Here is a 24796-nt window from a genome sequence, read left to right on the forward strand (position 1 = left end):
CAATATCATGCTGTTTTTATTATTGTGCTTTGTAGTGTTGTCTGAAGTCTGGGAGGGTTATGCCTCCTGCTTTGCTCTTTTTATTCAGGATTGCTTTAGCAATTCTTGGTCTTTTATGGTTCCATATGAATTTTAGGATTATTTGTTCTAGTTCTGTGAAAAATGTCATGGGTAATTTGATAGATATCACATTAAATCTGTAGATTGCTTTGGATAATATGGCCATTTTAACAATATTAATTCTCCCAAGCCAAGAGCGTGAGATATCTTTCCACTTCTTTGAATTATCTTCAGTTTCCTTTATTAATGTTTTATAGTTCTTAGCATATACATCTTTCACCTCCTTGGTCAAGATTATTCCTAAGTATTTTAGTTTTGGGAGTCTGAGTTTAAAATGTGGTGTTTTTTTTTTTTTTTCTACATTCACTTTCTGATATTTCATTGTTGGTGTAAAGGAATGCAGCTGATTTCTGTATGTTGATCTTGTATCCTTCTACCTTGCTGAATTTGTTTATCAGTTATAGTAGTTTCTGTGTGGAGTCTTTAGGGTTTTCTATATATAGTATCATATCATCTGCATATAATGACAATTTAACCTCTTTCAATTTGGATACCTTTTATTTCTTTTTCTTGTCTGATTGCTGTGGCTAGGTCTTACAATACTATGTTGAATAGAAAAGTTGAGAGTAGGCATCCTTGTCTGTTCCAGGTTTTAGTGGGAAGGCTTTCAGTTTTTCACCATTTAGTATTATATTGGCTGTGGGTTTGTTGTAGCTTTTATTATATTGAGATGTTCCCTCTATATCCACTTTAGTAAGAGTTTTTATCATAAAAGAATGTTGAATTTCATCAAATGATTGAGATGATCATGTGGGTTTTGTCTTTTGTTTATGTGGTATATCACATTGATTGATTTGCATATGTTGAACCTTCCTTCTGAACTTGGGGTGAATCCCACTTGGTTGTGCTGTGTGATATTTTTTATGTGTTGTTGGACTTGTTTTGCTAATATTTTGTTCAGAATTTTTGCATCTGTATTCATCAAAGATATTGGCCTGGAAATTCTTTATTGGTGGTGTCTTTGTTTTGGTTTTGGTATCAGGGTTATGCTGGCTTCATATCATGTCTTTGGGACTGTTCCCTCCTGTTCGATTTTTTGGGAAGGTCAGTATAAGTTCTTATTTGTATGTTTGGTAGAATCTTCCTGTGATGCCATCTGGTCCTGAACTTTTGTTTGTAGGGAGATTTTAATTACAGATTCTGTTTCACTTCTAGTGATCGGTCCATTCAAATTATTCATTTCTTTTTTTTTTAACATCTTTATTGGAGTATAATTGCTTTACAATGGTGTGTTAGTTTCTGCTTTATAACAAAGTGAATCAGTTATACATATACATATGTTCCCATATCTCTTCCCTCTTGCGTCTCCCTCCCTCCCACCCTGCCTATCCCACCCCTCTAGGTGGTCACAAAGCACCGAGCTGATCTCCCTGTGCTATGTGGCTGCTTCCCACTATCTATTTTACGTTTGGTAGTGTATATATGTCCATGCCACTCTCTTACTTTGTCACAGCTTACCCTTCCCCCTCCTCATATCCTCAAGTCCATTCTCTAGCAGGTCTTGTCTTTATTCCTGTCTTACCCCTAGGTTCTTCATGACATTTTTTTTTCTTAGATTCCATATATATGTGTTAGCATATGGTATTTTTCTTTCTCTTTCTGACTTACTTCACTCTGTATGACAGACTCTAGGTCCATCCACCTCACTACAAATAACTCAATTTCGTTTCTTTATATGGCTGAGTAATATTCCATTGTATATATGTGCCACATCTTCTTTATCCATTCATCTGATGATGGACACTTAGGTTGCTTCCATCTCCTGGCTATTGTAAATAGAGCTGCAATGAACATTTTGGTACATGACTCTTTTTGAATTATGGTTTTCTCAGGGTATATGCCCAGTAGTGGGATTGCTGGGTAGTATGGTAGTTCTATTTGTAGTTTTTTAAGGAACCTCTATACTGTTCTCCATAGTGGCTGTATCCATTTCTTCTTGATTCAGTTTTGGTGGGCTCTATGTTTCTAGAAAAATGTCCATTATTTCTAGGTTGTCAAAATTTTTTTTTAACATCTTCATTGGAGTATAATTGCTTTACACTGCTGTGTTAGTTGCTGCTGTATAACAAAATGAATCAGCTATACGTATACATATATCCCCATATCTTCTCCCTCTTGTGTCTCCCTCCCACCCTCCTCATCCCACCCCTCTAGGGGGCCACAAAGCACCGAGCTGATCTCCCTGTGCTTTGTGGCTGCTTCCCACTAGCTAGCTATTTTACATTTGGTAGTGTACATATGTTCATGCCACTCTCTCACTTCGTCCCAGCTTACCCTTCCCACTCCCCATGTCCTCAAGTCCATTCTCTACGTTTGCATCTTTATTCCTATACTGCCCCTAGGTTCTTCAGAACCATTCTTTTTAGATTCCATATATATGTGTTAAAATACTGTATTTGTTTTTCTGACTTACTTCACTCTGTACGACAGACTCTAGGTCCATCCACCTCACCACAAATAACTCAATTTCATTTCTTTTTATAGCTGAGTAATATTTCTTTGTATAGATGTGCCACATCTTCTTTATCCATTCATTTGTCAATGGACATTTAGGTTGCTTCCATGTCCTGGCTATTCTGAATAGTGCTGCAATGAACATTGTGGTATATGACAATTTTTGAATTATGGTTTTCTCAGGGTATATGCCCAGTAGTAGGATTGCTGGGTCATATGGTAGTTCTATTTTTAGTTTTTTAAGGAACCTCCATACTGTTCTCCATAGTGGCTGTATCAATTTACATTCCCACCAACAGTGCAAGAGGGTTCCCCTTTCTCCATACCCTCTCCAGCATTTATTGTTTGTAGATTTTTTGATGATGGCCATTCTGACTGGTGTGAGGTGATACCTCACTGTAGTTTTGATTTGCATTTCTCTAATGATTAGGGATGTTGAGCATCGTTTCATGTCTTTGTTGGCAATCTGTATATCTTCTATGGAGAAATGTCTATTTAGGTCTTCTGTCCATTTTTGGATTGGGTTGTTTGTTTTTTTGATATTGAGCTGCATGAGCTGCTTGTAAATTTTGGAGATTAATCCTTTGTCAGTTGCTTCATTTGCAAATATTTTCTCCCATTCTGAGGGTTGTCTTTTGGTCTTGTTTATGGTTTCCTTTGCTGTGCAAAAACTTTGAAGTTTCATTAGGTCCCATTTGTTTATTTGTGTTTTTATTTCTATTTCTCTAGGAGGGTGTCAAAAAGGATCTTGCTGTGATTCATGTCATAGAATGTTCTGCCTATGTTTTCCTCTAAGAGTTTGATAGTGTCTGGCCTTACATTTAGGTCTTTAATCTATTTTGAGTTTATTTTTGTATACGGTGTTAGGAAGTGTTCTAATGTCATTCTTTTACATGTACCTGTCCAGTTTTCCCAGCACCACTTATTGAAGAGGCTGTCTTTTCTTCATTGTATATTCTTGCCTCCTTTATCAAAGATAAGGTGACCATATGTGCATGGGTTTATCTCTGCAGTTTCTATCCTGTTCCATTCATCTATATTTCTGTTTTTGTGCCAGTACCAAACTGTCTTGATGACTGTAGCTGTGTAGTATAGTTTGAAGTCCAGGAGCCTGATTCCTCCAGCTCCATCTTTCTTCTCAAGGTTGCTTTGGCTATTCAGGGTCTTTTGTGTTTCGATACAAATTGTGAAATGTTTTGTTCTAGTTCTGTGAAAAATGCCATTGGTAGTTTGATAGGGATTGCATTGAATCTGTAGATTGCTTTGGGTGTTATAGTCACCTTCACAATGTTGATTCTTCCAATCCAAGAACATAGTATATATCTCCATCTGTTTGTATTATCTTTAATTTCTTTCATCAGTCTTATAGTTTTCTGCATACATTTCTTCTAGGTTGTTGAATTTATTGACATATAATTGTTCATGGTATTCCCTTAGGTTTTTTTGTATTTCTGCAGTATCAGTTGTTATTTCTCCTTTTTCATTTCTTACTTGTTTACTTAGGTTCTCTCTGTTTTCTTTTTGTTGATCCTGGCCGGAGGTTTTTGTCAATCTTCTTTATCCTTTCAAAGAGCCAGATCTTTTATTGATTTTTTTTCTATCGTTTTTTAAATCTGTATTGTATTTATTTCCTCTCTGATCTTTATTTCCTCCTTCTGCTGACTTTAGGTTTTGTTTGTTCTTCTTTTTCTAATTCTTTTAAGCGGTAGGTTAGGTTGTTTATTTGAGATTTTTTCTTGTTTTTTGAGTAAGGCCTGTATCTGAACTTCCAAGAACTGCTTTTGCTGCATCCCATAGAGTTTGTGTCGTTGTGTTTTCATTTTCATTTGTCTCAAGGTATTTTTTTTTAACATCTTTATTGGGGTATAATTGCTTTACAATGGTGTGTTAGTTTCTGCTTTATAACAAAGTGAATCAGTTATACATATACATATGTTCCCATATCTCTTCCCTCTTGCGTCTCCCTCCCTCCCACTCTCCCTATCCCACCCCTCCAGGCTGTCACAAAGCACCAAGCCAATATCCCTGTGCCATGCAGCTGCTTCCAACTAGCTATCTACCTTACTACGTTTGTTAGTGTGTATATGTCCATGACTCTCTCTTGCCCTGTCACAGCTCACCCTTCCCCCTCCCCATAACCTCAAGTCCGTTCTCTAGGAGGTCTGCGTCTTTATTCCTGCCTTACCCCTAGGTTCTTCATGACATTTTTTTCCCTTAAATTCCATATATATGTGTTAGCATACGGTATTTGTCTTTTTCTTTCTGACTTACTTCACTCTGTATGACAGACTCTAGGTCTATCCACCTCATTACAAATAGCTCAATTTCGTTTCTTTTTATGGCTGAGTAATATTCCATTGTATATATGTGCCACATCTTCTTTATCCATTCATCCGATGATGGGCACTTAGGTTGTTTCCATCTCCGGGCTATTGTAAATAGAGCTGCAATGAACATTTTGGTACATGACTCTTTTTGAATTTCGGTTTTCTCAGGGTATATGCCCAGTAGTGGGATTGCTGGGTCATATGGTAGTTCTATTTGTAGCTTTTTAAGGAACCTCCATACTGTTCTCCATAGTGGCTGAACCAATTCACATTCCCACCAGCAGTGCAAGAGTGTTCCCTTTTCTCCACACCCTCTCCAGCATTTATTGTTTCTAGATTTTTTGATGATGGCCATTCTGACTGGTGTGAGATGATATCTCATTGTAGTTTTGATTTGCATTTCTCTAATGATTAATGATGTTGAGCATTCTCTCATGTGTTTGTTGGCAGTCTGTATATCTTCTTTGGAGAAATGTCTATTTAGGTCTTCTGCCCATTTTTGGATTGGGTTGTTTGTTTTTTTGATATTGAGCTGCATGAGCTGCTTGTAAATTTTGGAGATTAATCCTTTGTCGGTTACTTCATTTGCAAATATTTCCTCCCATTCTGAGGGTTGTCTTTTGGTCTTGTTTATGGTTTCCTTTGCTGTGCAAAAGCTTTTAAGTTTCATTAGGTCCCATTTGTTTATTTTTGTTTTTATTTCCATTACTCTAGGAGGTGGGTCAGAAAGGATCTTGCTGTGATTTATGTCATAGAGTGTTCTGCCTATGTTTTCCTCTAAGAGTTTGATAGTTTCTGGCCTTATATTTAGGTCTTTAATCCATTTTGAGCTTATTTTTGTGTATGGTGTTAGGGAGTGATCTAATCTCATACTTTTACATGTACCTGTCCAGTTTTCCCAGCACCACTTATTGAAGAGGCTGTCCTTTCTCCACTGTACATTCCTGCCACCTTTATCAAAGATAAGGTGTCCATATGTGCATGGGTTTATCTCTGGGCTTTCTATCCTGTTCCATTGATCTATCTTTCTGTTTTTGTGCCAGTACCATACCATCTTGATAACTGTAGCTTTGTAGTATAGTCTGAAGTCAGGGAGCCTGATTCCTCCAGTTCCTTCTTTCGTTCTCAAGATTGCTTTGGCTATTCGGGGTCTTTTGTGTTTCCATACAAATTGCAAAATTTTTTGTTCTAGTTCTGTGAAAAATGCCAGTGGTAGTTTGATAGGGATTGCATTGAATCTATAGATTGCTTTGGGTAGTAGAGTCATTTTCACAATGTTGATTCTTCCAATCCAAGAACATGGTATATCTCTCCATCTCTTTGTATCATCTTTAATTTCTTTCATCAGTGTCTTATAATTTTCTGCATACAGGTCTTTTGTCTCCTTAGGTAGGTTTATTCCTAGATATTTTATTCTTTTTGTTGCAATGGTAAATGGGAGTGTTTTCTTGATTTCACTTTCAGATTTTTCATCATTAGTATATAGGAATGCCAGAGATTTCTGTGCATTAATTTTGTATCCTGTCACTTTACCAAATTCATTGATTAGCTCTAGTAGTTTTCTGGTAGCATCTTTAGGATTCTCTATGTATAGGATCATGTCATCTGCAAACAGTGACAGCTTTACTTCTTCTTTTCCGATTTGGATTCCTTCTATTTCCTTTTCTTCTCTGATTGCTGTGGCTAAAACTTCCAAAACTATGTTGAATAAGAGTGGTGAGAGTGGGCAACCTTGTCTTGTTCCTGATCTTAGTGGAAATGCTTTCAGTTTTTCACCATTGAGGATGATGTTTGCTATGGGCTTGTCATATATGGCCTTTATTATGTTGAGGAAAGTTCCCTCTGTGCCTACTTTCTGCAGGGTTTTTATCATAAATGGGTGTTGAATTTTGTCAAAAGCTTTCTCTGCATCTATTGAGATGATCATATGGTTTTTCTTCTTCAGTTTGTTAATATGGTTTATCACATTGATAGATTTGCGTATATTGAAGAATCCTTGCATTCCTGGAATAAACCCCACTTGATCATGTTGTATGATCCTTTTAATGTGCTGTTGGATTCTGTTTGCTAGTATTTTGTTGAGGATTTTTGCATCTATGTTCATCAGTGATATTGGCCTGTAGTTTTCTTTCTTTGTGACATCCTTGTCTGGTTTTGGTATCAAGGTGATGGTGGCCTCGGAGAAGGAGTTTGGGAGTGTTCCTCCCTCTGCTTTATTTTGGAAGAGTTTGAGAAGGATAGGTGTTAGCTCTTCTCTAAATGTTTGATAGAATTCGCCTGTGAAGCCATCTGGTCCTGGGCTTTTGTTTGTTGGAAGATTTTTAATCACAGTTTCAATTTTAGTGCTTGTGATTGGTCTGGTCATATTTTCTATTTCTTCCTGATTCAGTCTTGGCAGGTTGTGCATGTCTAAGAATTTGTCCATTTCTTCCAGATTGTCCATTTTATTGGCATAGAGTTGCTTGTAGTAATCTCTCATGATCTCTTTTATTTCTGCAGTGTCAGTTGTTACCTCTCCTTTTTCATTTCTAATTCTATTGATTTGAGTCTTCTCCCTTTTTTTCTTGATGAGTCTGGCTAGTGGTTTATCTATTTTGTTTATCTTCTCAAAGAACCAGCTTTTAGTTTCATTGATCTTTGCTATTGTTTCCTTCATTTCTTTTTCATTTATTTCTGATCTGATTTTTATGATTTCTTTCCTTCTGCTAGCTTTGGGGTTTTTTTGTTCTTCTTTCTCTAATTGCTTGAGGTGCAAGGTTAGGTTGTTTATTCTAGATGTTTCCTGCTTCTTAAGGTGGGCTTGTATTGCTATAAACTTCCCCCTTAGAACTGCTTTTGCTGCATCCCACAAGTTTTGGGTCGTTGTGTCTCCATTGTCATTTGTTTCTAGGTATTTTTGGATTTCCTCTTTGATTTCTTCAGTGGTCACTTCATTATTAAGTAGTGTATTGTTTAGCCTCCATGTGTTTGTATTTTTTACAGATCTTTTCCTGTAATTGATATCTAGTCTCATGGCATTGTGGTCAGAAAAGATACTTGATACAATTTCAATTTTCTTAAATTTGCCAAGGCTTGATTTGTGACCCAAGATATGATCTATCCTGGAGAATGTTCCATGAGCACTTGAGAAAAATGCGTATTCTGTTGTTTTTGGATGGAGTGTCCTATAAATATCAATTAAGTCCATCTTGTTTAATGTATCATTTAAAGCTTGTGTTTCCTTATTTATTTTCATTTTGGATGACCTGTCCATGGGTGAAAGTGGAGTGTTTAAGTCCCCTACTATGAATGTGTTACTGTCGATTTCCCCTTTTATGGCTGTTAGTATTTGCCTTATGTATTGAGGTGCTCCTATGTTGGGTGCATAAATATTTACAATTGTTATATCTTCTTCTTGGATCGATCCCTTGATCATTATGTAGTGTCCTTCTTTGTCTCTTTTAATAGTCCTTATTTTAAAGTCTATTTTGTCTGATATGAGAATTGCTACTCCAGCTTTCTTTTGGTTTTCATTTGCATGGAATATCTTTTTCCATCCCCTTACTTTCAGTCTGTATGTGTCTCTAGGTCTGAAGTGGGTCTCTTGTAGACAGCATATATATGGGTCTTGTTTTTGTATCCATTCAGCCAATCTGTGTCTTTTGGTGGGAGCATTTAGTCCATTTACATTTAAGGTAATTATCGATATGTATGTTCCTATTCCCATTTTCTAAATTGTTTTGGGTTCGTTATTATAGGTCTTTTCCTTCTCTTGTGTTTCTTGCCTAGAGAAGATCCTTTAGCATTTGTTGTAAAGCTGGTTTGGTGGTGCTGAACTCTCTCAGCTTTTGCTTGTCTGTAAAGGTTTTAATTTCTCCATCAAATCTGAATGAGATCCTTGCTGGGTAGAGTAGTCTTGGCTGCAGGTTTTTCTCCTTCATCACTTTCAGTATGTCCTGCCACTCCCTTCTGGCTTGTAGGGTTTCTGCTGAGAGATCAGCTGTTAACCTTATGGGGATTCCCTTCTGTGTTATTTGTTGTTTTTCCCTTGCTGCTTTTAATATGCTTTCTTTGTATTTAATTTTTGACAGTTTGATTAATATGTGTCTTGGCGTATTTCTCCTTGTATTTATCCTGTATGGGACTCTCTGTGCTTCCTGGACTTGATTAACTATTTCCTTTCCCATATTAGGGAAGTTTTCAACTATAATCTCTTCAAATATCTTCTCAGTCCCTTTCTTTTTCTCTTCTTCTTCTGGAACCCCTATAATTCGAATGTTGGTGCGTTTAATGTTGTCCCAGAGGTCTCTGAGACTGTCCTCAGTTCTTTTCATTCTTTTTTCTTTATTCTTCTCTGCAGTAGTTATTTCCACTATTTTATCTTCCAGGTCACTTATCCGTTCTTCTGCCTCAGTTATTCTGCTATTGATCCCATCTAGAGTACTTTTAATTTCATTTATTGTGTTGTTCATCGTTGCTTGTTTCATCTTCAGTTCTTCTAGGTCCTTGTTAACTGATTCTTGCATTTTGTCCATTCTATTGTCCATTCTATCTCCAAGATTTCGGATCATCCTTACTATCATTATTCTGAATTCTTTTTCAGGTAAGCTGCCTATTTCCTCTTCATTTGTTAGGTCTGGTGGGTTTTTATCTTGCTCTTTTATCTGCTGTGTGTTTTTCTGTCTTCTCATTTTGCTTATCTTACTGTGTTTGGGGTCTCCTTTTTGCAGGCTGCAGGTTCGTAGTTCCTGCTGTTTTTGATGTCTGTCCCCAGTGGCTAAGGTTGGTTCAGTGGGTTGTGTAGGTTTCCTGGTGGAGGGGACTAGTGCCTGTGTTGTGGTGGATGAGGCTGGATCTTGTCTCTCTAGTGGGCAGGTTCACGTCTGGTGGTGTGTTTGGGGTGTCTGTGGCCTTATTATGATTTTAGGCAGCCTCTCTGCTAATGGGTGGGGTTGTGTTCCTGTCTTGCTAGTTGTTTGGCATAGGTTGTCCAGCACTGTGGCTTGCTGGTCGTTGAGTGAAGCTGGGTGCTGGTGTTAAGATGGAGGTCTCTGGGAGATTTTCGCCGTTTGATATTATGTGGAGCTGGGAGGTCTCTTGTTGACCAGTGTCCTGAAGTTGGCTCTCCTACCTCAGAGGCAGAGCCCTGACTCCTGGCTGGAGCACCAAGAGCTTTTCATCCACACGGCTCAGAATAAAAGGGAGAAAAAGTGGAGGGAATTAGTAGAAGTATGAGGAAAGAAAGAAGGAAAGGAGGGAAGGAAGGAAGGAATAAAGAAAGAAAGAAGCAAAGAAGGAAAGAAGGAAAGAAAGGAGGGAGGGAGGGAGGGAGGAAGGAAGGAAGGAGGGAAAGAAGGAAAAAAGAAAGAAAGAAGATACAGTAAAAATAAAATAAAGTATAATAAAATTATTGAATTAAAAAATTCTTATTTAGAAAAAAAAAAGGGACGGATAGAACCTTAGGACAAATATTGGAAGCAAAGCTATACAGACAAAATCTTACACAGAAGCATACACATACACCCTCACTAAAAGAGGTAAAGGGGGAAAAATCATAAATTTTGCTGTCAGAGACCACCTCCTCAATTTGGGATGATTCGTTGTCTAACGGAGGGAAGGAAGGAAGGAAAGAAAGAAAGAAAGAAAGAAAGAAAGAACGAAGGTAAAGTATAATAACGTTATTAAAATTAAAATTGATTATTAAGAAAAAAAATTTTAAAAAAAACCATGAACGGATAGAACCCTAGGACAAATGGTGGAAGCAAGACTATACAGACAAGATCTCACACAGAAGTATACACATATACATTCACAAAAAGAGGAAAAGGGAAAAAAATCATAGCTCTTGCTCCTAAAGTCCACTTCCTTAATTTGGGATGATTGGTTGTCTATTCAGGTATTCCACAGATGCAGGGTATATCAAGTTGATTGTGGAGCTTTAATCCGCTGTTCCTGAGGCTGCTGGGAGAGATTTCCCTTTCTCTTCTTTGTTCTCACAGCTTCCAGGGGCTCAGCTTTGGATTTCGCCCTGCCACTGCGTGTAGGTCGCTGGAGAGCGTCTGTTTTTTGCTCAGACAGGGCGGGGTTAAAAGAGCCGCTGATTCGGGGGCTCTGGCGCACTCAGGCCGGCGGGGTGGGAGGGGCACGGCGTGCGGGGCGGGCCTGCGGCGGCAAAGGCCGGCGTGACTTTGCACCAGCCTGAGGCCCGCTGTGCGTTCTCCCAGGGAAGTTGTCCCTGGATCCCTGGAACCTGGCAGTGGCGGGCTGCACAGGCTCCGCGGAAGAGGGATGTGGAGAGTGACCTGTGCTCGCACACAGGCCCCTCGTTGGCGGCAGCAGCAGCCTTATCGTCTCCCGCCCGTCTCTGGGGTCTGCGCTTTCATCCGCGGCTCCCGCCCGTCTCTGGGGTCCGCGCTTTCAGCCGCGGCTCGCGCCCGTCTCTGGGGTCCGCGCTTTTAGCCGCGGCTCGCGCCCGTCTCTGGAGGTCCTTTAAGCAGCGGTCTTAAACCCCTCTCCTCACGCACCAGGAAACAAAGAGGGAAGAAAAAGTCTCTTGCCTCTTCGGCAGGTGCAGACTTTTCCCCGGACTCCCTCCCAGCTAGCCGTGGTGCACTAACCCCTTCAGGCTATGTTCAAGCCGCCAACCCCAGTCCTCTCCCTGTGCTCCGGCCTCAGCTCACAGCCCCGCCCGCCCCGGCGGGTGAGCAGACAAGCCTCTCGGGCTGGTGAGTGCCGGTGGGCACCGATCCTCTGTGCGGGAATCTCCCCGCTTTGCCCTCAGCATCCGTTGCTGTGCTCTCCTCCGCGGGTCCGAAGCTCCCCCCTCCGCCCACTGCAGTCTCCGCCCGCGAAGGGGCTTCCTAGTGTGTGGAAACTTTCCCTCCTTCACAGCTCCCTCCCACTGGTGCAGGTGTCGTCCCTATTCTTTTGTCTCTGTTTTTTCTTTTTTTTCTTTTGCCCTACCCAGGTACGTGGGGAGTTTCTTGCCTTTTGGGAGGTCTGAGGTCTTCTGCCAGCGTTCAGTAGGTGTTCTGTAGGAGTTGTTCCACGTGTAGATGTATTTCTGGTGTATCTGTGGGGAGGAAGGTGATCTCCGCGTCTTACTCTTCCGCCATCTTCCAGGTCCAGCCCTCAAGGTATTTTTTAATTTCCTCTTTGACTTCATTGTTGACCCACTGGTTTTTTAGTAGCCTGTTGTTTAGTCTCCATGTCGTTGTTTTTTTTCTCCTTTCTTCTTCTGTGGTTAATTTCTAGTTTCATGCTGTTACGGTCAGAAAAGATGCTTGAGATAATTTCTATATTCTTAAATTTGTTGAGGCTTGTTTTGTGCCTTAGTATGTAGTCTGTCCTAGAGAATGTTTCATGTGCACTTGAAAAGAATGTGTATTCTGGATATTTTTGGATGTAATGTCCTGAAAATATCAATTAAATCTAACTGTTCTATCGTATTATTTAGGATCTTTGTTGCCTGATTGATTTTCTGTCTAGAAGATCTGTCCATTGATGTGAATGGGGTGTTAAAGTCTCCCACTATTATCGTATTCCTGTCAATTTCTCCCTTTATGTCTGTTAGTATTTGTTTTATGTATTTGGGTGCTCCCATATCATGTGCATATATGTTGACAAGTGTAAAATCTACTCCTGGAGTCCAGGTGGGCAGTGACTGGTCATGATCACCCCTCCAGCCTGTGCAGGAGGTGTCCTGACCTCTGTGAGCATGCACGTATGGAAAAAGGCTACAATGACAGGTCCTGCCCCCCCCCCACGCACCCCTCAAGCAATGGCACCGGTCTCTAAGGCAACCTGGGCTTCCTCTGTGTACAGCCTCAGTTGCAGTCATACCAGATTCCAGCCCTCACAGGCCATTTCTGTATAGTCAACTCCAGGCTTCTCCCTGGGTCTGATCTCCAAAGCCTGAGTTCCAGCACCCAGCCCCCACCCATACTCGTGAATGAGTGTCTCAAGCTGGGGAGTGCAGGGTGGCAGCACTGACCATCTGTGCAGTCCTCCCTCCACTCTGGCTGCTGTGTTTTTCTCTGAGGCTCTGAAGCTCTTCTTCTTTCCCAGACAATCTCCCTGCTGGTGAGCAGGCTTCCCAGGGTGCAGGAACCTTTCCTCTTTCACAGCTCTCTCCCAGGGGCACAGTTCCCATCCTGATTCCTTTCTCACTTTTTTTTTCTTTTGTCATACCTGGTTATGTGGAGATTTTCTTGCCCTTTCAGCAGTCTGAGGTCTCCTGCCAGCATTCAGTAGATATTCTGTGAGGATCATTCCACGTGTAGATGTATTTTTGATGTATTTGTGGGAGGAGGTGAACTTCATGTCCTACTATTCTGCTGTCTTGATCACATTTTTGTCTGTAAAACTTTTGATTTCTCCAAGAAATATGAATAAAAGCCTTGCTGGGTAGAGTATTCTTCATTGTAGATTTTCCTTTTCATCACTTTAAATATATCATGCCACTGGCTTTTGCCCTGCAGGGTTTCTGCTGAAAAGTCAGCTGATAGCCTGATGGGAGTTCCCTTATGTGCAACTTGTTACTTTTCCCTTGTTGCTTTTAATATTCTCTCTTTAATTTTTGCCATTTTAATTACAATGTGTCTTGGGGTGGCACTTTTTTGGTTGATCCTATTTGGAACTTTCTGTGCTTCTTGGACCTAGATGTCTGTTTGCTTTCCCAGGTTAGGAAAGTTCTCAGCTACAGTGCCTTCAAATATGTTATCTACCCCTTTCCTGTCTCTTCTCTTTCTGGGACCTCTATAATGCAAATGTTAGTATGCTTGATGTTGTCACAGAGGTCTCTTAAAATGTTCTCATTTCTTTTTATTCTTTTTTTTTTTTCTGGTCAGGTTCAGTGATTTACATTACTCTGTCTTACAGCTCAGTGATCCGTTCTTCTGTATCTTCTAATCTACTCTTCATTCCTTCAAGTGCATTTTTTATTTCAGTTATTGTATTCTTCAGCTCTGGTTCTTTTTTATATCTTTTCTTTGTTAAACATCTCACTTTGTTCATCCATTTTCTGCCAAGTTCTTTGATCATCTTTACAATCATTACCTTGAACCCTTTATTGGGTTGATTGCCTGTCTCCACTTCTCTTAGTTCTTCTTTTGGGGTTTTATCTCATTCCTTCATTTGGAATGTGTTCGTCTCACCTTTTTTTTTTTTGCCTTATTCTCTGTGTTTATGTCTATGTATCTGGTAGGTTGGTTATGTTTCCAAATCTTGGAGAAGTATCCTTGTGTAGGAGATGTCCTATGCATCCCAGCAACACACTTCCCTCTGGTCACCAGAGCTAATATGCTCTAGGTGTGCTCTCTATGTGGGCTGTGTGTGTCTTTCTCTTGTGGTGGGTTGACTAGTTGGGTGGTCTTGCAGGCATGACTGGCCTCTGGTCCAGTTGGTTACCAGCCCTTGCCTTGTGCAGAAGCTGCTGTCACTGGTTGGCAGGGCTGGGTGGCTGATAAACACTGGCTACTGCTGGCTCACTGGTGGGCAGAGCCAGTTTCTGGGGCTGGGTGGTTGTGGGGCTAGGATTCCAGGGTCTAGTGTTGGCCTGCTGGGGGGTGGGGTTATTTCCTGACATGGTTGGCTGCAATTTCCCAGGTGTCCCAAAGCTAGTGCTGGCCCACTAGTGAGTGGTGCTGGATCCCAGAGCAGTTGGCTGAGAAAATCAAGGTATCTCAGAGTTGGTGTTGGCCTACTGATGGGCAGGGCCAGAACGCTTGGTGTCCTGGGGCTGATGCCGGCCTTATGGTGTATTGGCTGTGTCTTGACAAGGCAGGCTATGGGGCTGCAGTGATCCTAGGGCTCATGTCTACCTGCTGGTGGGAAGGTTTCAGGCTTTGAAGAATCCACTTATGGGTGCAGGGTGCTGGGTGTCCTGAAGCTGGTGTTGGCCCACTGGTGAGCAGGGCCAGGTGCTAACACAGCTGGCTTCGGGGTCCAGAGTGTCCCAAAGTTCGTGTTGGCCCACTGATGGGTGGGGTGGGATCCCATGGCAGCTGGCTGAGAGACCCAAGATGTCTCAGAACTGGTGCTGGTCTGCTGGTGGGTGGGACCAGGGCCGAGAGGTTCCTAAGACTGGTGCTGGCCTGTTGGTAGGTGGGCTGGGTCCTGCCACTGTAGACCATGAGGCTGTGGTGGTCCCAGGGCTGGTGTCTGCCCATTGGTTGGGTGGAGCTGAGTCTCAGAGTCTCCAATTATAGCGGACCCTGGGGGTCCTGGAGTTGGTGTGTCAGCCTGCTGGTGGGTGGGTCTGGGGCCCTGGGGGTCCTAGGGCTGATGCCTGCTCACTGGTGGGCAGAGTTGGGTCCTAGGATCTCTGGCTGCAGAGCCCTAGGGGTTCCTGGGCTTGCGCCTGTTAACACTGGTATTTGGGGCTGGGTCCCTTTTGTTGACAGGGCCAAGTCCTGGGATGGCTTGGGCTCAGGAGGTCTTAAGGCAACCTGCCTGCCGGTGGGTGGGGCTTTGTCCCCACCTGGCTAGTTGATTGGCCTGAGGCATCCCAGTACTTGTGCCTACAGGCTGGCAGACAGGGCAAGGTCCTAGTGCTAATAAGCTAGAGGGAGGATTCCTAAATGGCACTTGCCAGCATCTGTTTCCATGCAGTAGAACAATCTCCAATAAATGGCTGCTGCCCGTGTCTACATGCCTAGAGTGAGTTCCAGTTCCCTCCTCACTCTCTAGGAGACACTCCAAGATCAGCAGGTAGATCTGACCCAAGCTCCTCTTAAATCAATGCCTCTGCCTCGCATCCTGGACCATGTGAGATTTTGTGTGCCTCCTTTAAGAGTGGAGTCTCTATTTCCCACAGCCCTCTGGGTCTTCTGAAAGTAAGCCCTGATGGGCTTCAAAGCCAAATGTTCTGGGGGCTCCTCTTCCCGGTACAAGACCTTCAGGCTGCAGAGCCTGATGTAGGGCTCAGACGCATTCCTCCTAGGGGAGAACCTCTGCAATTGTAATTATTCTCCCATCTGTGGGTCACTCACCTGGGGGTATGGGTCTTGACTATATCACAGCTCCACCCCTTCTACTCATCTCTCTCCTTCTTTATATCTTTAGTTGCAGGAGATCTTTTCTACTAGATTCTGGTCTTTCTCATCAGTAATTGCTCTGCAAATAATTATACTTTTGGTGTGCTTATGAGAGCCGATGAGCTCAGGGTCTTCCTACTCCACTATCTTGGCCTGAACTCATGATTATCTTTTAATGTCATCCATTTAGAAGGAGTAAAGCTCACTTGAAATTGAAATGTGAAAAAACATTTCAAATCATTACCAGGATGGCAGAAGGAAAACCAGGGTAGATTGGGTGGTAGTTCTAGGTCCATAACAAATTAATTATGAACTCTGGGCAATTCACCTAACATCTGAGTGTTGGTTTCATTTGCAGAAGGGAAGGTGATGGGTTGGTCAGTGGCTTTTAAGCTGTGCTCTCTTGATGTCTGTGAGTTGTGCTGGGATATGTGAAGGTATTCCAGTTCTCCAACCCTTGCTCCAAGCAGAAAAATTCTGCTTTTATCTGATTTTTATAGTAAAGCACTGAATAAATTTTATTTTTAAACAGGTCTTATTGCTTAAGAACATTTGGAAGCCACTAAAGTGAGTTGTTTCCACCACCCCATGATAACTTATTGAAACTATAAAAGATTATGAATTTAATTTTTAAAATAATTAATGGAAAACCTACCCTATGCAAGGCACTATGCTGGATGCTAGAAAATGAAGATTGTATGTATTCTAGCCTATTGCATAATTCAAGGAAAATGTAACAGTAACATCAGTGTAGAACTAGAAAGCTCAGAGGAGGGGAAGCTCTGAGACTAAATAAACAAACATACACATAGCATATGAACATATATTAATATATATGCATTATCAGTTGCATATAAATATATATAGATTATAGATATGGTACCTATATATAACGTATATATGTATATATATATATTTCATATGCAACCTAGAAGGAAATGAGGCAAAATTTATGTTTAATTGATGTGTCTTGTTAATATATAGGACTTTCATCTCCCTTCGTATTCTACTCTCTTGAATCACAGTGCTTCTACACTATTGAAAATCAGAGGGTAGCTGCATAATTGCTTATGTATTTATCATTGTTTCTTACCAATGTGTATGTTACACTTGAAGACAATGGTTATGATCTGTAAGGAGGTATGTTTGTCAGACACTTTTTTTGCTCATTAAATGGATAGCCATTTCACACTGTAAATCACAGCATGAGACTTAAGCACATTCTATCAGGAGGTTTACCACACTTTTAAAAATAACTTTTCAGCTTCTGGCTGGAGAAGGTATTTCAGGCAGTAATTTATTTCAATATGATCCCCTAATGGATTCAAAGATTGTCAGCACCTTCTAAAGGCCCACATAATGGTGATCTTTAAAGTAAAAACTATTTTGTTCATCTTTTTATTTCCCCAGCTCAGCACAGCACTTTATGAATAAAGTACTCAAGTTTTTAATAAGAAACTGTCATCAATTATTTTATAGGAAGTAAAACCCCCATATAGATAGGAGCTGGCAGTAGTTTAAATTGTGTTACTAAATATCCATAACATTTTATCATCATGTTAGCACAGATTAAATTAAACTGAAATGAAATGAAGAAAATACTGAGTCTTATGTTTGTAGTTGTGAAACACCAGTATTTTAGGATGAGCCATCAATGCTAATGGCTCTGCAACAAAGTATGAATATATACAGATTCAATGAAAACTGTTAAATTCTGGAAATTCCTTGGAAAAAAATGGAAACACACATTCTAAAATACACACCAGTGTTCAGTCATCACTTACACCAGACGTTGGCAAACGTTTTTGTAGAGGTAAGATGGTGATATTTTTGGTTTTGCGTCTTTGTTGGAACTACTCAGTTCTGCCACTTTCTTCAGCAGTAGAGAATATATAAATGAACGTGCATGGCTGTGTTCCAATGAAATAGGCAGATGTCCGGATTTGACTCAAGGGACCATAGTTTGCCAACCCCTCACTTATACAGCCACAAATGATTCTTATAAATGTCTTTGTTTTAACATTGAAAACTGACAGGTATTTTTTAATGGAGGTGCCATAAATATTTTCTAAATAATCATTTTCAAAATCTCTGTTCCAAGATTACACTTAAAGAATTAAAATGGAGACGTGTTCTAATTTACCATACTATCGCAGTAGTTGTCAAATATAGTTTTAACTGCTATATCATAATTTAGCACGTGAAATTGATCTCATGTAGTGAATTGTAGTTAATTTTATCTTCACAAAAATACTGACAAGTATCAATAAATAGGTAATCTTAACTTGTAATTTTTAATTATTCTATTAATATTTGGGATTTAAAATATATCTAGCATGACTGACTTAACAACTTAGGTCTTTGTCTTGATTTTGTGAACAAAATTTCATGAACCAACTTGATTCAGAACAATGATGAATTCAGGAGACTTAGGTATTACAAACCACTAAGGTGTGGTTCACTTGAAAACTACAACTTTTAATTCTCAGCTCAGATATAATGTCATTTGCACATTTTATTCATTTTATGTAACTCGATAACTGCCATCGCTTAAAAATATGGTAGTGGCTCAAATGAAAACATTCACTGTTGACCATACAAACAGCTTCTTAAAAGCATGTCCTCTACCATATGTGATGTGGCATGATTTAGTAGAAAATATCATTGGACAGGCATCAGGAGACCTGGTTATCAATCCCAATGTGTTATAAATCAACTAGATCTGAACAAATTAGTGGACTGTGATACATTAATTTACTCTTATATAATGTAGGAATAACACCATGCACCTCTCCTATAGTGACAACTTGTATTAAAAAGCATGGAAGTCCCTTGTAAGTAAGTTATCAAATACTATATAAAACCGATGCAAGGATACTTTCTCTTTCAATGCCAGAAAAGTCTGCAAGCATTGCTGTTTCTAAATTGTGGCTTAAGATTTTGTTTCATTTTGTTTGTAAGAAGGAGGAGAAAGTTCTTCTTCAAATAATTATTTATGTTTGTGGTCCCCTCTTTAACATATCATAATTGCTTTCAGCTTGCTTAAGCTGAACGAGTGGGTATCTAGGTGTGTTCAACAGTTTGAAATGTAAGTAAGATGCAGTTAGGCTCTACATACACATATTAATACATTTCACAGGAATCTCAATACTAAGTATTCAGTGGATGGGACAGAAATCACAACAGGCAACTTTATTTGTAGAATTTGATCCAAAAATCCAGAAAAAATAAACAAAAGGAGCCGAGCCTCTATTATGTTAGTACACAAAATAAACAAAAAAATACATCAACATTTACCATGAGATCATTTAAATGTGTCTGCAAATGATCTGATAAGGGAAACGTGATTTACAACATGGGAAACTTTTTTTTTTTTTTTAAACCACCATAGACTTAAATGCACTGTGCCGTAGGTCACCTAGACTAGGTTAGCAAGAATGAGCAACGTGGTAGGTCCAAAAGGTAAACCCCCAAACACCTTCCTTCAGTGGAAACTTTGGTAATTGTCTGTGGTTAAAAACAAAAAACTAAAAACACCAACTCCTGTTCTTCATCATGTTGGATGGTTATTTTGTCCATTTTTCTCCCGCGATGATGAGTCCATTTTAAATACTTCAATTATTATGAAGACACTCCAAATCCACAGAACAGCAGACACTTCCATTCTGTGCATCAAGACACAAGCATTAGCCAATGAGACATAGAATATAAATCAATATGTAATGTCCACCTTTATATTCAAAATGACCATCTACATGTTGAGACCAACTCCATGAATGCTATAAAAAAATTACTAGAAAAATGCCAAAGATTTATGAGACCCTTCAGGGTCCCTCTTGTTGGCTACTGCTGGCAGTGCAACTTCATACACCCCTGTCTGAGCTCAGACCAGGTTTGTTTGAGACTCCTCTGTATTTCCAAGTTGTCTGTTTACACAACTTATTCACTGGACTTAATCTAAATGAGATTCTTTCCAAAAATAACCCCCTGAAAGATAAATTGCCATTAATAATACTAGTCAAAAGAGTCTGAAAATAACTCCAAAATGGCTTACAGAAAGGTGGGCATGTTAGGGGTAAATATAGACTGTCTCATGGTGACTGTGAAGGGGATGGTACATATCAATTTTTGGGAATTCATGAAAAATCAATTACATGTATTAATGTAAATATACCTTTATAATCCTCCTAAATGAATCTCAAACCTAAGCTCAGAAAAATAATACTAAATAACATAGGTCTCCACATCTCCTGGTCATTGTGTTTGATGGGGCTGAAGGTACAATGGGACCATGACTCTTGCTATATGAAGCTTGATGTCCTTTATGTATTGGGGCTGCATTTTAGGATGGTACTTTTCAGGAAGGAGAAAAGAATCCACATTTAACAGCATAAAAAGACAAGTTGGGATCCTTCCACTGATGCCTGAAGCTGAGCCAGGATTTGATAGAATTGAATGGACTAATTAATATATATATATATATATATTTTTTTTTTTTTTAAATATTTATTTATTTTGCGGTATGCGGGCCTCTCACTGTTGTGGCCTCTCCCCTTGCGGAGCACAGGTTCTGGACGCGCAGGCTCAGCGGCCCTGGCTCATGGGCCTAGCCGCTCCGCGGCATGTGGGATCTTCCTGGACAGGCACGAACCCGTGTCCCCTGTATCGGCAGGAGGACTCTCAACCACTGTGCCACCAGGGAAGCCCAGGCACTAATATTTTTAACATGCTTAATCATGGGAATCTTAAGCAGATGTTTCGGCAGAAATTTGACCCTGCCTAACCCTTCCTTCAAGTTGACTACAGTCATAGCTCTTCATAAGCTTTGAAGGTAGGAAGGGGTCAGTTGTTAATTTTAATGACATATGAGGATGGCTCATGGTAACTCCTCCAAAAAGATAGGCAAATAATCACAATTCATTAAATCGTGCAGCAAGAGCTTCAAGTCCCTGCATTAGGTACTGTGATAGTTAAACAAAGCAAAAAACTTCATAGATTTATAGAACACTTTCTTCTAACATTGGCAGTTTCATGGAAGAGCTTATAAAAATTTCCAGGATGAAAAAAGATTTTTTTTTTTTTTTACTTTTTAATATGCAGGTCAAAATAGCTTAAATCAGCCATAATTGGGCCTAGTGCAATTGTTTAAATCCTGTATTTTAAAAGGCAAAAGAGAGGACTATTTTATTCCATGGTTATCATTTGGAATTTGCCTTAATACACGGTACAGCTACAATCCATTCAGACAGGTTAACCTCTGGGGAGAAGCAAATGCCTGCCTGTGTTTCCACCATGCCCCTTGGAACCTGTGCCTTCAGAAACATCAGGAGTGGACCTCCTGCAGGTGTTCTCTGGCAATTGTTCAAGGCCTGGTTATCCTCAGGACACCCAATTACCTTGCATTTGCAGGTTGTGCAGGGAGATCCAGTCATTGTCCACACTGAGCCACTAAGCCTAGAAAGGCCATAGCTGTCCAGGCAAGTTTTTCTGATGTCATAGGCGATGTTATCAGCCAGGCAGGGGTCACTGACACAGCGGGGACAACATTCCCCTTCCAAGATGGTTGTGTACTCACAGCTCAAATTGGGGCAAGTGAGAGGCCAGCAATCTACCTCTCCTTCCTGTGGAGAGAAAGCCAAAATACTTCATCATTGACCTTATGCACAATCCTGTTGCCAAAGTCCCAGAGGGGGAAATTCTCAGGAATCTCCATCACTGTCCTCACTGACTGTTGCTACTTTGCATCATTATGGGTATGATGTGTTTCCTCCTTGAAGAACAAATACAGGTATCACCTCCTCCAGAGTGCTTTTGCTGACTGTCTATACTGTAGCCATGGAAAGAGTTCGGTCCCATCTCTGCGTGCCAATGGCAACCCATAATTATTTTTATCGTGAGACTTATCATAATTATCAATACAATTCCAGATTACATTTTGAGCTTTCAGGTTTTGGGCTTGTTCCTTTATCCCCCCGATGCTTAGCACAGTTCTGGTCAATAAATGCTAAACAAATGAACAAATAGATGATAAGGTACTGAGCTAGTGTGTAAAGAGAAATCTCTTTCCCTTAAGGTCAAAGAGGAACTTAAACCACTGTACTATTTCAATAACAACATGCACTGAGTTGCTTATATTGGATTTAAAATTGAGGTTGGGCAATATCAGGAGAACAATTTCATAATGGTTCTGAATGTAATGTCTGGCTAGTGACACATCACAAATGTGTGTAAGGTGTTACAGTTCAGACAGAGCCTCCAAGTATTCCAGGATGTGGCCATTGTGGCTCCACTGAGCTGCACATAGTACAGACTACTACCTATGTAGCCTCTTCCCTTATCATGACACTCATTATAATTTATGCAAACGCATGCCTAATTATTCAGTCAGCTTCACAAGACTATGGCCTTTAGTCAGCTTCATGATAGGCCATGTCTGTCATGCTCATTGTTATATCATCCAGAGTCTGGCACATGCAAACTATTGATATTTATTAAATACAACCCACTTTATTCTCAAGTCGTTATTAAGTTATATTCAGCAGCTTCGGTTCTCCCAGGAAATAATAACCTTAGGGTCTGGGGATGAGAGAGGATACTCTTTTGAAATTCTATGAAAATATCATGTCTAAAATTAATACCAGTTTTTCTGAGTGCCTGATGATTGGCTTCTTCAAAGAGAAATGTAATTTTCCAGGCTGATGTGGAGCCTAATTCTATAGCTGTGTTGTGTTTGCCTGTTCTTGAATGGGAGATGTAAGAATGGCTATGATTTGAATATATCTGAGTTATACTCCTCAGTATTAGGAGTGATTAAGAAGGATTTGTTTCTATTAAGATTATCTGCACATTTGCCAGGTGACTTTAGAAAATCCAATAGAAATTTACAGCACAGTTTTTCTGAATGCCTGTTTTTATACAGTATCCATAGACTGAATCATTAATTTTAGCAAATGTTAAATTATGGAACACAGCTAACAGTTTCCATTACAAGTTGACTTAGTTATGACTTAGCTCCACTGGCTTAATTACCTCAGAGATGGAACATCATATTCACTATGATAATGTGCCTTAACAGTCTTTGCAACATTAGAAATCTTTGTGTTATATAATTTGAAACAGAAAGAACCAGGTCCAGAAATTAAGGTTTTTCTCTGGACTTTCTCTAACCTGATTATGTCATTAGTATCCCCATATTAAGATACAAAATAACCTTCATTTTTCTACATTAAGGTTTAGCACTGTAAAACAAATTTTTCAATCTAGGAAATATGAACAATAGTAACTACTGTTCACTAAGTACCTTCTATGAGTCAAGTACTACACTTGCCTTTCATATAACTGATCTTCACAACAGCCCTGCAAAATAGGTGCCCATCCACTTGTGTACACTGAAGGAAAGAATGATCAAGTAAAATGTTAGGACTTGCCCAAGTTAATTACACGCATCTTGCATGTGGGAGAACCAGGACTGTCTCTGTGACCTAGAATCAATATCAATCCCTGATATTTCTACTATATTCTGCTATCTCTGATATTGAAACCTTTAATGGTAATGTCCCAAGAAATGAAAGATTTGACTCTGTAAGAACTATAAGTCCCCATCAAGGCTTTGAAAGCTTTCTATCATGTGGGGAATTTTATTGATCTGGAGTGGCTAAAAAGTAGCAATTGTAAACTAACTTAGACCAAATCTGTGCTATAGATGTCCTTTCTGTCTTACATGGTGTTTTAAATAGTAGAATACTAATGTCTTCTGGAAGAACATATGCCCCGTAATTAGCCACAGGACCCACAACTCCCTGCACAGGATCACAAATCGCAGGAAACTAAATCCCACAGACAACTGAGCTTGTAAACCCCTCCAGAATATATAGGATAACACTCTAAAGGAAGCCAACATACCAGACACCGGCACTGCTGGCAACTGTGAGTCCAGTTGTCTCCACTACGATAGAGCTTGTGTCCATTTTGATCTAAACATTGACTTGTGACCCTGGTGTCACACTCTGGGCAACAGAAAAGGTCAACGCTTGGATTCTGGCAATCACAAGCTGTCCGCCGGCAGAATATCTTCCCATCCTGTTTAGAAATGAGATTAAGGAGGTTTCATCATTAGGGAAACAATAATCTGCACTATGGAAACCAAATCTTATAAACGCTTTACAGAGCACATAGGAAAGATTTCTAGTCAGAGTGCTCCCCTAGCCACCTCCCATTTTGCTCGAAACAGATGCACACATGTATCCTCACATATACACATCCTGCCTTTCCCTGACCTTGCCTGCAGGGCAGCCCAAGTAAACATGGAGACATTTCTAAGTTGCAGAGGGAAGTCAATATGTTCTTTCAAACTTTTCTTCTAAATGTTTCTTAAAAATCATATTTCTAAGTAACATTATAACTAAGCAGCTAAAAATGCATAAACAGTCAAGCACTCATTTGAGTGGAAAATCATGCTGCTGTACTTTTCCCAGTTCACAATGAACAACCTAATACATTCAAATGCATTCATCTAATTTTATTTCTGGCTCAACTCTGGGAGGAAGTCTGACTATACCCTTTTTACAGAAGAATTAACTGAGGCCCAGAGAGGCTAAAAGACTTACCTAGTAACACAGAGGTAGCAATTCTCTAAGCACCACCACCAGATATTCTGGTTTCAAAATAATTTTTCTTCTACAAGATAGCTTTTAGGTTGTTTATTATAAGGAGCTACAATAAGGTGTCACTTCCCACCTTGAGGCAGCTCCCCAAATTATAGGCAGAGTACAATTTCTGGAATAATGGCCCTGAACACTCAGAAGGGATTGAAGGTCAACAGCACTCAAACGTTAAGACAGACCGTTTTGCAGTGTTTCTCATTTATATGTCTGTTGCTCA

General features: G+C 40.0%; 1 protein-coding gene across 2 annotated transcripts in view; it reads right to left on the reverse strand.

Annotated features, from left to right (window-relative positions):
• Positions 1-19530: 19530 nt before the first annotated feature.
• Positions 19531-24796, reverse strand: part of NELL1 (neural EGFL like 1) — an 859251-nt gene continuing 853985 nt past the window's right edge. For both annotated transcript variants that reach the window (XM_060159518.1, XM_060159517.1), the window contains 3 exons: positions 23819-23995; positions 21313-21537; positions 19531-19581 (listed from right to left, as the gene is read on the reverse strand). In XM_060159518.1, the coding sequence (XP_060015501.1) occupies positions 19531-19581; positions 21313-21537; positions 23819-23995 (453 nt within the window). The remainder of the gene's footprint in view (positions 19582-21312; positions 21538-23818; positions 23996-24796) is intronic.

Source organism: Lagenorhynchus albirostris, chromosome 9 (genome assembly GCF_949774975.1).
Source record: "Lagenorhynchus albirostris chromosome 9, mLagAlb1.1, whole genome shotgun sequence".
NCBI lineage: Eukaryota > Metazoa > Chordata > Mammalia > Artiodactyla > Delphinidae > Lagenorhynchus > Lagenorhynchus albirostris.